The 16,974-nt window shown below is 36.5% G+C and overlaps 1 protein-coding gene across 4 annotated transcripts in view; it reads left to right on the forward strand.

Moving 5' to 3' along the window:
• The first annotated feature begins 925 nt into the window (after positions 1–925).
• Positions 926–16,974, forward strand: part of cadm1b (cell adhesion molecule 1b) — a 176,741-nt gene continuing 160,692 nt past the window's right edge. For 2 of the 4 annotated variants that reach the window (XM_084419947.1, XM_084419950.1), the window contains exon 1: positions 926–1,025. In XM_084419947.1, coding sequence (XP_084276073.1) covers positions 950–1,025 — 76 coding nt within the window. In that variant the 5' untranslated portion in view covers positions 926–949. The remainder of the gene's footprint in view (positions 1,026–16,974) is intronic. The other 2 variants (XM_084419948.1, XM_084419949.1) reach the window with 2 other exon arrangements.

Here is a 16,974-nt window from a genome sequence, read left to right on the forward strand (position 1 = left end):
GGTTAATGCAGTAGAATGCAACAAAATGATTGCACTCATAAATCACTACAAATACTCATGCACAGATGGATGAGTATTCGGTGTGATTTATGGGTGGGCAGCTGGACAACTGCAATGACACCGCTATATTTTGCTGTGTCACTTAGGCCTCTATGTGTTGGTTATTATTCTTCTTTTAAAAAGGTTTCTGTTTTTATTGTGTCTGGATCTATTATTTCAAATATGTTTTTGTCTGAACATGTCGTATGTAAGACATATTGGTGAAGAGGGAATGAAAAATAGTTTAAATCCTAGTCTCATCTGATATTGGGTTTGGTTGAGGCTGCTCTCCCTTTATTATGAACACAGGGGGCGCTGTTTGTGTGTCAAACACTGAAATTCTGCTTGCGCTAGAGACAGGCTTGATTCACAAAAAAAACATTTGACCAATTTATTCATTTTGTAAAAATAAATAAATAAATAAATTCGCACAAAAATTTAAATATTGTAAATCCTTTCTATGATTTTTTTTTTTTTAAATGTGCTTTACTCACCTTTGAGATTATGATGGGCACCAAAAGTGTTATTTTTTTAAGGCAGATAGATTGATAGATAGAAAGAAAGAAAGAAAGAAAGAAAGAAAGAAAGAAAGAAAGAAAGAAAGAAAAATGTGTCATCGTTTGTTTGGTTTTAGCCGAATTACCGGCTGACATAGCCTACACCTTTACGTAAATGTACAGTATAGGCAGTTTAATGGGATAATTTAATTCCCCGAAATTTGAATAAAACTGACACTTTCTGTAGACTAATTGACAGATACTTTGTCTGGTCACGCTCATTTGTTTGTGGGGTGTGTGTGCGTGCGCGGGCGCGCGCGCGCGTGTTTACTCCCTCCCAATTCTCCGCATCTCATGATCCTGTGAGCGCCTCTAGGTGATTTAGCGCCGCCAGTCCGAAGCAGGTGTTCAACATGGCGATCTCGGGACTCGGATCTCACTCTATTTCACTCTTTTTCTGCGTGATTTTAGCAACGTTTCTGCATAAAGGTAAGACAAGCGAAGCGTGAATGAAAGCTTGTGTTTAGTACCGAAGCGAGAGCAGTGTGTAAACAACATGTAACACTTGAGCACGTCCCTGATGCTGTGCAAAGCGCTCATAGTTTTCCTGCGATATTCTACATGGAAAAAGTGTTCTTTAGCACGTCTGACTGTTCTGAATTGTGTTTTTGTTTGTTTAGCTAGAGAAAAGTATTGTCAGATGCTGTACAGTTAGTGCTGCTGATGAGAGGAACGCAAGTCCGTATCACACAGCTCAGATGTCAGAATTACATGCTGGTGATCTGAAAACGAGTATTGGATGTTCTTCTGTATTTAATGCACATTTTTAATATAGATTTTAAACGAGTAACACGCGCAGTGCAGAATAACGCACACTTGCATTGACTTTATGGAGTGACAGCGGCATTGCGCGCACTTGTCTGCTTCTCTAAACATGCCGGTCATCTTCAGTTCTTTGTGTGAACTTATAGGCTACGCACAGTTCGTGCATTGTCATTTTACCTAGTCAGCTGTTGTTGCATTGGTGTTGTTGAAAAGACTGTTTTCAGCTTAAAGTAGTTTTACAATGGAAACGCTCCTCCGTTAGATGGAGCACGCTGTGAGGTTCGCTTATGGCAAGCTGCATTAACATTTATCAACTGTAGCTACTAGCTATCTCCCACTTTCATGTAACTAGAATGGCTACTTATTTTTAATTTACTGCTAATCCAATTGTGACTACTATCTTTTTGTATTGGCACTACTATCAGGGGCGTAGCTATCATTTTAGAAGTGGGGGACAGAAAAATGTGTAACACCAGTTCTGACCTTTATCTAATTGAACGATTTTTATTTATTTTTTATTTCTTGCTTTTAATTGCACCTCTGAAAAACAACCATTTTAAAGTTCTAATATTTTTACTATATTTTCCTAATGACAATTTTATAATTGGTTTATGGAGACCTACGAGCACTTTTGGATTAAGTCATTATAGATTTAAAAAAAAAAGAAAGCCACACTAACACTTAATGAGGCTTTTTATGACAGATAATATATTTAATAATTTTCTACTGTAATAAAGGCTATGTCAATTAATACTGCATAATTCATCTACTTTATTATTATGAAAATACCCTGAGATAACTTGAAAAACACACATAAACCATATTGTCGTGATCGTGTGTTTATTGTCTTCCCGTTTCATCAGTCCAAACTGTTTTTTATTCAGCTTAGTGATAGCTGGATGCCTTTGTCCATATAAGGGATTTCCTGGAACGTCATAAGTTACACTGTAAAAAATTTCTAACCCTCCCAAATCAAAAATTTCAAGTGACCGATAACATCTAAATTTTTCAATTGGCCCAAGTGAAATTCTGTAAATTATAAAATTAAATTTACAGATTTTCACTTGGGCCAATTGAAATTTACAGAATTTCACTTGGGCCAATTGAAAAATTTAGATGTTATTATCGGTCACTTGAAATTTTTGATTTGGGAGGGTTAGAATTTTTTTACAGTGTAATACTTCTATATTTCTGCGCAAGGGCGCCCTCCAGCTTATAGTTTGAATGAAACAGACTCCATAATGCTCACATCGCCTTGTTTTGAATAAGAATAAGAATTAAATGTCAGGTCATAAATAGACTATCTTGTCTCTTTAAATTTAAATCGAGATTTTTTCACATTGGCCCATGAAAACCTCTGCGTGAATACACTTGCCTTAAAAAAGGGGGGGAAATTTCCATTTAATTAAAAGTCCCCATGTATTCTGCGCCCATGGATACTATCCCAGTTGTGTCAAGTAGCCTTAACTATTTCATTACTATTGAGTCCTACAGAGATCTGTGATCAGCCTGTACCCCAAGACTGGTTGCCCATTAAAGCTAAGCAGGGTTGAGCAGGGTTGGTACTTGGATGGGAGATCTCCAGGGAAAACCAGGTTGCTGCTGGTGATAGTGAGTCCTGCAGGGAGTGCTCACCCTGTGGTCTGTGTGGGTCCTAATGCCCCAGTATAGTAACAGGGACACTATACAACAAGCACAGTATAGTCCTTTGGATGAGACGTTAAACCGAGGTTCTGACTTTCCTGTGGTCATTAAAAATCCCATGGAACTTCTCGTAAAGACTAGAGGTGAAACCACAGTGTCCTGTCCAAATTGGCCTTTTGCCTTTATCAATCATGGCCTCCTAATAATCCCCATCCTTTGATTTGGCTCTATCACTCTCTCTCTCTCCTCTCCAGCTGTAGCTGGTGTGTGGTGAGCGCACTGGCGCTGTTGTTCAGTGGCTGCCGTCGCATCATCCGAGTGGATGGGTGAGGAGAGACCCCTGATATGATTGTAAAGTGCTTTAGTGCTTGTAGTACATAGCAAAGCGCTATATAAATGCCTCATTCATTCAGATATCAATTCACTTCTCACTAGTTTTGTTAGTATTGGTGTTTGTCCCAGTTTTACTATTAACTATTCATTACATACTACTATATTTCTTACTAAGCTTACTGGTCTGTAGCTATCCAAACTGATACTAGCATATATTCTAGTTTTACTATTATGCGTTTAGATACTAGTAACAATTCTTACCTAGTTACAATTGCCTTTTTAGTTGTCAATTGTGAGGACTGGTCACAGTGTTTTATTCAATCAAAATGTTACTAGTCTGAAATACACAATTTAGTCTAATAAGTAGGTAGTAGTGTCCATTAATTGTTTGACTAGGAAAATTGGAATACAAAATTGTAGCTATTTGAATATTTAAAGTGACTAGTACATATGTGAAAGTGCCCAATGAATAGTTAGTTGTTAAACTGGTCAAAAGTGTAAATACTAGTGAAAAACGTCACTATTGGGAAAGTGATTCGTGACAGTAGAATAAGTGAAATTAAGAAAGATATTGTCACTATTGTATTGCTTGCTAGTAATAATAGAATATTCTATTCTATACTAGTATACTATACTTGTTACTAAAAAAATACACAAGTTAGCTTTAAAGGATTAGTTCACCTCAAAATTAAAATTTCCTGATAATTTACTCACCCCAATGCCATCCAAGATGTTCTTCAGTGGAAAAGAAATGAAGTTTTTTGAGGAAAACATTTCAGGATTTTTCTCCACACAATGGACTTCAACGGTAACCAAATTGAAGTCCAAATCAATGCAGTTTCAAAGGGCTTTGAAGTGCTTCAAATGGCTCTGCACGATCCCAGTCGAGAAATAAGGGTCTTATCTAAAGAAACGATCGGCCATTTTCTAAATGAAATAAAAATGTATATACTTTTTAACCACAATTGTTCGTCTTGTGCTGGTCTGCGACACGCCAGGCATTACGTAATTACATTGGAAAGGTCACACGTCACGTCATCTAAGTTATTTGTCTGCGTTCTCCGGTTCAAAAAGGTAGGGAAGGGGCGAAAAATTCCATCTCATTTTCTCCTCCAACTTCAAAATCGTCCGACATCTTTGTTTTAATTTATTATTATTATTATGTTAATTTTTTTCGTGACCTTTCCAACGTGATGACGTAATACGTGGCGCATCTCAGAGATGGTACAAGACGGGCATTTGTGGTTAAAAAGTATATATGTTTATTATTTTTTTATTTTTTTTTTTATTACCGATGGTTTCGCTAGATAAGACCCTTATTTCTCAACTGGGATCATGCAGAGCCCTTTGAAGCACTTCAAAGCTTTTTGAAACTGCATTGATTTGGACTTCAACAGTTTGGTTACCATTGAAGTCCATTGTGTGGAGAAAAATCCTGAAATGTTTTCCTCAACAAACTTAATTTCTTTGGGGTGAGTAAATTATCAGGAAATTTTCATTTTGAGGTGAACTAATCCTTTAAGGAATAAAGATTCAAATGGCTTGCCACAATAGCTCTTTCTGCCTCCCATCCATCAACAGGTTTTCCGCAAGATATTGGCTTTTTATTCTGTTCTGGGAATGAGATTGAAGTATTCTGTTAAAAACTGAAGTTTCTTTATATTCCTGATATTTTTGAGTGATCCTTTTGTGTGTTATCCAATTTATTCACTGCTAAAAACCCCTTTGTAATGGACGTTAGTTTGTAGACGCTGATGCCTGTATTAGCAGGGCTTTTCAGTGTGTGAATGATGCTTTTGTCTGAGGCCAGAGATATAGGTTTTCCTTTAGGAGCCTTTAAAGCCACTTTTTCTTCCTGTAAGTGCTCTTGAATCCCCACCTAGAATATTGTGTAATGCAAGGACATGCTATTTACTGGGAATGGATGCCATTCATATGTCCTGCTATATAACATGAAATTCAATCTAAAATTATTTTAAACAGCATGTTTGCATGTACTTACGACTGTACAGTATATTCATTGAGTGACAACATGACATTTTTAAATGTAGAATTTTTACTTTTAAACCTAAAATATACAGCTTCTCTTTTGCATAATCTTTAATCCTGATATAAACATTTTTAAAAAATCTTGGTATTGTTCTGCATCAGATACCCATACATAAATGCTAGAAAGCAGCTAGTCATCTTCGTTTAACAGGCAGACCGCGGTTAACAGCGTGAGCTGACAGGAGAACTGCATTACCTTGAGAGGGAATATATATTCCCTTAGAAGAAATAATAGAGATAATAATAATTCTGAAATGGGACAATTCTCACTGGCAAACAATACTTTTGTAATGAGATGGGATATTCATGTAAATTGCCTCATGTCAAGGGTAATTTTCAGTCTGCGTGACTCACAGGTAGAGTTTCCATCAGTGCGAGGGGCTCGAGTTGTAAATATTAGAAACACACTGCAGCTTTTGCATAATTCACGATGCCCTGTGATGAATGTTATGGAAGATGAATGTCCTGACACTCCCCACAACAATCAGCACTAATTTAAAACCCTCAAAAAATCAAACGAGAAACCTTGTAAAACATACCCGCAGAGAAAAGAAAAAAAAAGCTCATATATGACATAACTGTATTGCAGTTCTGCAGAAATTTCTGCATTCCTCTGCTGAGATTGTCACATTGTTGCTTATTTGTTTCCTCAAAATGGCCCGAATCCCAACAAACTGTCGATTGGCAGTGAATTAAAATGCTTTCCCTTGGTGCATTAAGTTTCTGAGATCGTTTGTTGGAATAATTTTCTTTTCTATTTAAAGCGAAGAATTTATAGCTCATTAGATTTACATTATCCCTGCTTAATAAGCCTTGTGCTGATTGCTAAATAATGCACATCGCTACATTATGCTCCTACCAGATGCTAAAGTTGCAGAGATGGAAATGTGAGATAACTTTCCGTAGAAGCGAATATGATGATGTGCCGTGTGAAAATGATGTTGCCTAGCACAATTATGATTTTTTCTTTTTTGCAATGTCATTAAGGAACTTGAATCAGAATAACCGCATCTTGCATCAAAGGAGTCTTTTTACGATGAAGTTCAAAGAAGGCTTTACAGTTATGTAATTTTGAAAGCTCAACAATTCTGCTTCATTTTGTGTTTGTGTATTTCAGAAAATATACGGATCATATTTGAATATGAGTCCGCAATCTGTTAGTTGACTCCATTGGGGTTATTGCACATTGCTCATCCGCTTATGTAACTTCACAACAGAAGCCTCTCTAGTGAGTCAACACACAAGTACAGGGGATGATGTGAAGCACTACGAAGACCTTTCCCGTCTTAGTTTTCTGTTTATACCTCCATATTACTAAACATCAGAGCTGAAGTATCCTCTTGTCGGCACTAGACGGTGAGCAAAATGATGCTTGAAACCGATAGACTATCGTTTCTGTAGGACAGATACCAGTTGAGCGCTATGCAGCAGCACACAGTCAATTAGTGGTAACAGATTGAAGGAAGCCCCAGTGGAGAGAGAATGCTTCATTCATGACACTGCTGGAGTAATGAGAGTGGAATATGATGAGGGGAGGGGGCTCCTGTCTTCTGTGATAAATATTGTCATTGTTCTCATTCTGCCCTGTCTTTCATGGAGTGAGCTCATTGTCTGTCCTAGTTGGAAGAATTGTTTTGGCACAGACCATGAAAAAAAAAAAAAAAAAAAAAATCAAATTATGTTGTTTTTCAGGGCACAAAGTGCACCGCTTGCTTGGTTTACCATCCGCTGAAGAGCTGCTGAAAGCTCTGTAGCATTGCAACGCTGCTGACACAATTGACAGGTTTTTAACTGTGCTTGTCATATTTTGAGAGAGATTTTGAGTGATGCCACCCTTCAAATGCGTCAGGGTTTTGTGTCCTGTGTAATATAATATTTCTATAATATAATTAATATAATATTTCTCTATATGTATTACAATTATGAATATACTTAACATTATTAATAATTAAATTATGTGTTATTAAAATAATTTATTATACTTTATATATACAGTATTGTATGCATCGTTTCACCCCTATTGTGTGATATGTTTCAAATCTAATTAATAATAAGTGAAGTTAAATACAAATCTACTCTGTTTGTCCTATAGTTGATAATTCAAGAAAAATGAAGAAAAAATATAGCATAGTAATGTAGGGATCACTGTTTATTATCCTAACAATCCATGATGTATAAAATCATGCCGATTCAGTTTTCTTTTTCTCATTAAATATCTTGTTTAAGCAAAATAGGTTGCGATTCATGTTATCCTCAAATAATAACTGAGTACAATTCATCCTTGCACTCATTGTTCCCAAAAACCCATAAAAACAATTTACACTTACGGTTTCTTCCTATAATGCACCGATGGGTGTTTAGAACCTGTTTACAGCTTGTGTGCTTGCATTAGACTCGTGAAACATATTTTTATACGTGAGTTGTTATGATGACCTACTTCGTCTCACCATGCTAAGAGAGTTGTCATGAAAAATGTTCAGAAACATACGAATGGTGACATGCCCCCAAAGCTCAACAAGATGTGACCCACTTACAAACAGAGCGGCTGATGGAACCTATAAGGTCTCAGCATCATCTCCAGAGACCCCTGCGTTTATTCAGTCCCTGTTTTTGTGCTGGTCTCATGGACGCTAGAGGATATGGCTTCTCTTCCTCTATTTTTCTTCCTCCAAAAATGTATCGCAGTTCCAGTGTTTTTAATATTTAAACCAGCGAGTTGCAGGCTAGTAAGAAACCACAGTGACATCGCCAATGCAGTCTCGACTGCTGATCGCTTCACCATCGATCAGTTGAGACGTAGAGTGGGACTCCAGCTGTCTGAGTAAGAGAGAGTGACCAATCAATAGAACGTACAGATGGCGGCTCAGAGGGGAGGTGCTATTCAATTGAGCTGCTAAATACTTAAGAATGTCAGGACGCTGGATACTCACAGTGGTTGATCTCATCACCTCGAGCAAAACGAGGTTCTGGGACAGCAACATCTGTCTGCACAGTCATGCTTACATCCGCTTGTGCTTTATTTGGGATCATTGCTGTAGAATGAGCGGCATTGATTTTGCACATTTCTTTTGGTGGTAAAATCGAAATATTCCAGTTTAATACACAGACAACTACAAGTGAGCCATTTACGTTAACCCCCCTCCTGATGAATTCCAACACTGCGGCTCTAGTGCTTTCTGAATATTGCTTTGTTTGTTTAAGTATCTTGACACAGCAACAGTGGCTCAACCAATGGTATGAGTTAGAGGGCTTTATGCTGACTAATTGCAGCAGGAATTCTTTTTGTTGTTGCTAGCTGTGTTATTTCAGCCCGATCTCATCCCAAGGCGTCATATACTGACGCTTTTGACATTTCGTCTACATCCAACGCACATGGCACCCTTTAGCGTCAATATGAGACGCAGATAGATATGGGCCAGAAGGCGCCTCCTAGCGGTCTAACCCTAACCCTACCCCAGACCTAAACCTACCCATAACCGAACAAAGCTCTGTGCGTGTCATATTGACGCTAAAGGGTGCTATGTGCGTTGGATGTAGACGAAATGTCAAAAGTGTCAGTATATGACGCCCTAGGATGAGAATGCGTTGGTTATTTGAGTATTATTTAACTGTTTTTTAAATAATGTTAAAGGAGAACTCCGGTCAATTTTAACATTGAGCTCATTTTTTTGTACATTTGGAGTGCTGTCAATACAGAGAACAATGACAAAAATCGGTGTTGCCTACACCGTGTTATCCTCTTTTTAAAATTTGCACCCTGTTGACTTCAATGGGGCAAGTTTTAAACCTGCTTTTAGCCTCTTAACATCCTTGATGTGTCATTACAAGTGCACAGGTCATGTGAGTGATTCCTTCAGAGTGATCACGGGTGAATCTGACTACAGTAGATGTGAAAGATATTAATAAAAATGATGTTATTTCAGCCAGCGCACATACCTGTATTTACATCCTGTTTTCGGTCGAAGTCCATAGTAATCGATTGTCGAGTTCACGCGGTGATCATAGGTAACTAAACCTATGCGTGTGAACTCGACAATCGATTACTATGGACTTCGACCGAAAACAGGATTTGAAAAAGAGGATAACACGGTGTAGGCAACACCGAGTTTTGTGGTTGTTCTCTGTATTGACAGCACTCCAAATTTACACAAAAATGAGCTCAATGTTAAAATTGACCGGAGTTCTCCTTTAAAAATATTTTGATATGTTAAAATTATTTTATTAATATTTTGAATTGCTTATTTTTTATTCATTTATTATTATTATTATTATATGTTTTTTTTAGTTTACTTTTTAGTAATTTTGTAAGGTGCCTTTGTGCTTTAAAAAAATATTATTTACACCCGCATTTACTTTAGAGATGCACCGATATGAACATTTTGGCCGATACCGATAATTATTTATATTTGAAAGCCAATAACCGGTATATTGGCCGATAAATCTTATTCCAAATTTTGAGAACCTGATTACAAAATTACAAAAGTCTCACCATGTCCAAAGCACACAATTATAATGTTCTCATTATAATTTAGCCTATATGACAGAATTGCGCTGCACGTTTCACTTAACTGTATTTTCCTTTTTTGAAGTGATTCCAATCATATTACAAGCAATTCAAAACCATCATGGTGAACAGTGCACCTCTGAAGGGTCTCAGCTGAAGGAAATAATCCATTATTTATCAGCTTTAACATATCAGCCAAATTTTCTTATTACGATAACATTAAAATGAACTTACATCGGACAATATATGGTGGCCGATATATCGTGCATCCCTAATTTACTTACAGATGTGAATATCAAATGTCCCGTTCACACAGCAACTTACATTAGCATCTCAAACTAGAACGTGCAACGGGAGTCAAGCCTGTATTCTCTTAACTGTAACCATAGTGACAGTGACCGAAGTAATATCAAAGATGGCAACGTCCATAAAACTGAAAAGTTTGACACGACAAGAGTCCAGTCGAGTTCATCCATCAAATCTTCATTAACAGACAGCAGCTATATCTGGGTTTATATCTGCCAGGAGCGGTGATCTAAAGCCTTCAGATGACACACATCTCCATTGCTGTAAGTTATCACACAAAAAACGCAACACACGGTAGACAAGCGTTTGTGCAGAGAAGAGCAGCTCTCTCATACTGTATGACGTGTCCAGTCCGGTTCCATTCTCACAGCGCGGGTTTTCCGAGAATGCAGTTGTGAGTCCTGAAAGATTACAGGTGTGAGTTCGGTTATAGAATGTGTGTGTCACTCCTGTAATTAACTGTACTGAGTGCGAACGTAACCATACTATGTATATTCTGCTTCTGTGTGAACGTGGCCAATATTTACAGGTGAAACTCGAAAAATTCGAATATCGTGCAAAAGTTCATTTATTTCAGTAATTCAACTTAAAAGGTGAAACTAATCTCAGACTCATTACATGCAAAGTGAGATATTTCAAGCCTTGATTTGTTATCATTTTGATGACTATGGCTTACAGCTGATGAAAACCCCGAATTCAAAATTAGAATATTGTGAAAAGGTTTTTATAGCTGTAAGCCATAATCATCAAAATTATAACAAATCAAGGCTTGAAATATCTCACTTTGCATGTAATGAGTCTATATAAGAGATTAGTTTCACCATTTAAGTTGAATTACTGAAATAAATGAACTTTTGCACGATATTCGAATTTTTCGAGGTTCACTTGTATATTATGTTATTGATACATTTTTAGTTTTACTCTGACATCTAAAAGACATCCAATTTCGTTTGGCTAAAATAACATTTGGGTTGAGGAGAAAGTGCAAAATTAAACTAAACATTGAAACTTTGTACATGTATCAACATTTAAGTCTTTGTTTTAAAAACCTGAGGTACTAAAATTAATTGCACAGTTTTTGCCAAGATTCCTCAGTGGTGCATAAAAACAAAGGTTTTAAAAGGTTTAACTTTGCTCAAAAAGCTCTGCGCTTTCTTTATCCTTTCGAGACACACTATCTTAATTACTGTTGTACAATAGGACTTTAATTTATCATTTGTCACTGTTGAATCAGGACAATGCACCCCGAGCTATCATATTAATTCAGCCGAATCAACCATCTATTGATCGCTGGTCCAGTGGGAGAAATGTGTCCGTGTAATGAAGCCCCCTTTGTGGTTGATTGAGGAAAGGCACAGCATCAAATCTTTCAGATTGAATCACCATATATGTCCTCAGAATAGCATGATGGGAGTTCTTTCCTTCCCTCAGGTTTTCCTGTTGCACAGCCGTTTGTTAGGCACGACATGTTATTAATGTCACCTCAAAGCATTAAGAGCAAAGCTAAAACCTCACGCTTGCGGTAGCTATTAAAGCTTGTATATGAGGTGAGAGCCTTTTTCATCCATTTAAACAGATGTTAACATGATGTAGCGTGTCTCCGTGAAGGTCTCTGAACAATATTCCAGCTCTTTTCACAGAGACGGGTTAATGCAAGAGAACCGCTCGGATAATAAGCACTGGAAGGTGTTGTTGATCAATGCTTCTCAGATGGTTTCACTTCATAACCCAGATTTTTACATTTTACAAGGGATTCAGTGCAGTAAAATTGTTTTATTATACATCAATGCTCTCAAACCATACAATGAAATGAATTAAAACGATCATTAAATTGCCTTCATAAATGATGATTACCATGACATTTCGTGAATTGGAAAATTGACCTTTTTTATTTGTATTTCATTTTTAATAAAAGCACAGTTTGATGTCAACAAAAGCATTATTTTTATTGTGTTTTCCCCAGATACCTTCAGGATAGACTTAAAAACTCATTAGTTCAGGACCATTGTTGTAGACCACAGAGGTGAAGCCTATCCCTCATTTGATGATGATGATAATAATAACAAAAAATATGATGCTGTCACTTAAATAAATCAGGGATACCTTCATTTTTTTCCTTTTGATGTCTGTGATGGATTCAGAGACTCAGATGGGATTAAAAAGATAAACATCAGGATCTGAGCCATCATGCTTAGGCTCAAAATCTCTTTTTTCTTTTGTTGTGTGTTCATAGTAGTTTACTTCTATACAACAGGAATGTGATCTCTCTCTCCTCTACACATCAGCTGACAAGTTATTTTCTCATCTGGAGCTTTGATCACTCCACACAATAGCAGCATTTAATTTGATCTTAGCAAGCCCATTGATTTGTGTGATATATTTGTGTAATACAAGGACAGGGATGTTATACAGTGAAGGAGGCTTTCAGCAACAGCACAGTTTGAGTTCATTTTTAGTTTGGTTTCCAGCAGTGGATGTTCTTTTTTTTTTTGTTGCAACATTTTCATAGAAACTTGTAACTTAGCTTGATTTTAGTTGAACATGGAGCTATAGTAATAGATGTGGTAACCGGATGAAAAGCTTGAGAAATATCAGGAACTACAGGAGAAGGTATATAGAGAGAACGCGACAAGCCAGAGTCAAAGTAAGATCCACTGCTGATATGGGCTCTTGGCACTTGTGCTGGAAAATGGTTTTAACAGACACCAGGAAAAACTCAATATCTCAATCTGGGAAAGTGCAACCTTAAGAACATCTAGGATACTGAATCCACTTGGTAGGATTGATGGGAAAAGCGCTGTGAAAGGAGGTTTTCTGTGTTGCACATTTATGGAGCACCTTTATATACTGTATATTGGTATTGTGTGTGTGTGTGGCCTGGCAAACCCTACATTATGGAGACAAAATGTCCCCACAAAGATTGTAATATCTGAAATCCTTGTCCTTGCGGGGACACTTTTTGGTCCCCATGAGGCTTATAAATCATATTAAGTGATGTTTTTTGAAAATGTGAAAATGCAGAACGTTTTCTGTGATGGATATGGTTAGTGTAAGGGGATTTAATACACAGTTTGTACATAAAAATTATTACACTTATGCAGAGTACCAACAAAGATAGTGAAACTGTGTGTGTGTGTGTGTGTGTGTGCGCGCGCATGTTTATATGATTTATGAGGACACAAATTTGTATAATGACATGGGTATTACACTGGTATTACAACGAAAACGTGGTTTATGAGGAAATGTAATTAAAATGGCTTTAAAAAACATACCAAACAATGTTTTATTAAAATGTAAAAATGCAGAAAGTTTTCTGTGATGGGTAGCTTTAGGGGATAGGGTTTTATAGTATTGATTATTAATTAATTCAAAATTATTTTAATAAAGCATGGGAATTTCAGCACCTGGGCAAAAGTATTGGCTGGGGCTGTTTCTGAGCAAGATACTTAATTGATGGAATATGGAAATACAAACCTGAAAATTCCTAAAATATAAATATGTATTTTAGGGTAATGTGGCATTAGTGGAATAATTATCTCTGGGCAGTTATGCATTACCATTTTGAGTGAGCAGTAAATTTTCAATTATTCAGAGGTCCATCATCAATTATTCCTTAAGTTACATGTGAAGTACAGATGCTTGTAGAAGTATTTTTAAACAATTTATTTTAATTAAGCAAAGAGTGCTACATTGTGAATGGTTGATGTTAAATGATTTAGAAATAAGGCATACAGGTCTAAGTACATAAGTGGTCAAAGTACATAAAAGTGCGACATTGTGAGAAAGTATTAAGCACTCTCTGTAAGTAAGGGACAACATTTATCCATTTGGTATTTCATTCAAAATAAGTAAGAACTAAGTGTGTTGCTTTGAGAATTGCGAATGATTCATGCCACATTAACGTTACATGGGCAACAAGTGTGACGCAGATGCTCAAGAGCCCTGACTGGCCTTTGAAACAATGGTTAATTCCTCCTGACAGGGAAGAGGTTATCTCAGCCTCAGTAATTGGTTTGCTGCCATGGAAGTTGGATTATTTGTAAAAACCTCATTCAGAACCTCACATTTTATCAGTTGTGTGGCACAGACAGAAGAAAAGTTCCCCAAAAGGGGAAGGTAGAAGATGAATTAGTAAAGTGAAATGAATTGAATGTCCGCAACACTGCTTTAAACTCCCATATTTAATATAAAGGCAACGTTTCGACCCTGCTGGGTCTTCTTCAGGCAAATGGTGGACACATTTGATGAAGGGATATATAGATAGGCCTTACAATCAACTGAGCCACCATGTGATTTCAATTAGTTTGATTAGGTCTAAAAAAAAGCCTAATAGCCCCACACATAACTCAATTAAGAGAACACTTACATAAAGGTTTTTTTTTACAAACTTATACATCTCAAAAGGGGGCTTTTTAAATTTCAATATCCCCAAAAGAGTACATAACATAGCTATCCACAGAAAAGAAAAAAGAAAAGTAAAAAGAAAAACAATCACTGGAAGACACAGTTCCATAAAAAGTTCCACTTTAAAAAAAAAAGAAGATGAATTAGGACATTGAAAGTACTGGAAGTCTGCTTTTTTTTTTTTATAAATAGAATGTGTATTAGTTTTGTGAATTAGTTAAAGTGTTGTTCATATGTTTCTTATGATCATTGCTTGATTTGATAGAAAGTAAATCCTTGACATTTTCCTTGACAATTTCTAATGACATTTATTTTAAACGTAGTTCTCAACAGCTCCTCATTTATCTTTGCTCATCTTGCAAGAAGAACATCTATCTTTTCTGCAAACCAAAAATTGCAACCGTCTGCCCATGAAGTGTTAAATAATTAAAGCTCAACGCACATGGTCATCCAATAACTGGTAATTAAATCATTTGATGAGATTTGTCGGCCGTCACAGGCACAGCTAAAGCATATTTGTTTATTCATGGTCGGACTAGAGATTTGACAGATAATTCACTGGGTGAATTTTAGTTCTGATATTTAGATGTCTTTAGTCTAGTATTAACATCATAATATCCTTCCGACAGCTATTTGCTCCCACCTGAATTAAATTAGGTTTAAGTGCCCTGTTTTTAGATTTGTTTTTAGTTTTAAGGAATAGCCATTATTTTTTTTAATTAATTTTTTTAGGGGTCAAGCCTTGAAGGTGCTTAGGCAGCTATAGTCATTGTTAGAGATAGAAATTTGGAGTCTCTAACTCAATCCCTCCATCACCAACTGTCCAAAGTTGCACTCATATTTACATTTATAACTTTTGAACCATAAGGGCTAAACAAAAATGCCTATTTCCTCTGATTGGCTCATGATTCGATTGCATTTTCCATCATGAACGTTTTTCCACCATTTTGAATTTGCCGAAAAACTTCTGTTATCGGACTATTCCTAGATGGTTCGTCTAGTTTTCAAAAAAATTGGTCTCACATCATCTTCAGACAGTGCTGGCAAAAAGGTGTTCACAACTTTTTTGATAAACCAAACCATTCTCGAAAAACACACGAATGAAATCGACAAAGAGCACATCAAAATGGACGTGAGGCTATGGCCGTTTCTCAATACCAAGTACGCAAACTTCGGACTTGAGTCCTTAGTAGTTCGGACTTGACAAGTTCGACTCAGGAGAACGAACTCCCGAGGACGGGAGGACGCAAGTCTGATAATTCTGCAAATGGAACAGCGGCGTACTTGATAACGTCACTCAACTCGCTCTGGCTACTCCGGTTATCTCTTTATATTTAGGCTACAATAAAACAAAATATGTTATAAACCACCACTCTGCCTCTTTTCATTTTCATAAAAAAAAATCTTAAACATATTAATGGCCACACAAATGTGGTTCAGGCAACGCAATTGATTATCTTCACTGCATATATGTATAACAACACGAAATATAAAACACAACCCTGACTCTTTTTGTTTTCATTTTAAAAATATGATACATAAAAAACATTATAATATTGATCATTAAAACTGACATTTAGCAAAAAGAGACAGGGTTGTGTCATTTTATTTTATTATATATACACATACAGTGAAGAAGATAATGTAGGCAACATGTATAATAAAATATTTTATATGTTTTATATATATAAAATAAAATGACATAACCTTTTTTGGTCAGTTTTAATGATCAATAATAGCCATTATAAAAGTATAAGTAGCCTAAAAGGTATAAGAAGCTAGCAAACGATTCAGTCAAACATAAGTCAGCTCTCTAGGCTACAACGTTAAATATATAAAGCTATGAAACTTCACTTTGCCCTCAGCCAAAACGTTTTGCCAGGGAACAAAGATTATAGATAGATTATAGATGAATGAGACAAAAATAAATAAATAAATAAATAAATCGTCCGTTAGATATACACAAGACGATTTATATCTCATGTTAAACCACTAGACTAGAGACATCCGAGCCAGCGGCAAACGTCAGCAGCACTATCCGAGGAAAGGCTGTTCTCGGCGGGGTACATGAGCGCCGAGCGTCCGATTGCCTGGATCTCACAACTCCAAAAACGTCAGATCAAATTTTCAAATAGACGCTATCTTTATAAATAAACCAAAGATTTGAGCTTTAAACAACTACATTCTCGCCTGAATTACTCTTAAAACTACATTTCGTGACCGTTTCACAAGTCCACAAGAACACAAGTACAGACAAGAACGCATATTGAGAAACGGCTTAAATCTCTGCAACGCTTTAGCATAATGAGGTGAATCTTGGTACGTGTCATCCCAAGCATGATTTGAGGTTAATTGCAGCGTTTCGGCAGTGTG

This window comes from Rutilus rutilus, assembly GCF_951802725.1.
Source record: "Rutilus rutilus genome assembly, chromosome: 9".
NCBI lineage: Eukaryota > Metazoa > Chordata > Actinopteri > Cypriniformes > Leuciscidae > Rutilus > Rutilus rutilus.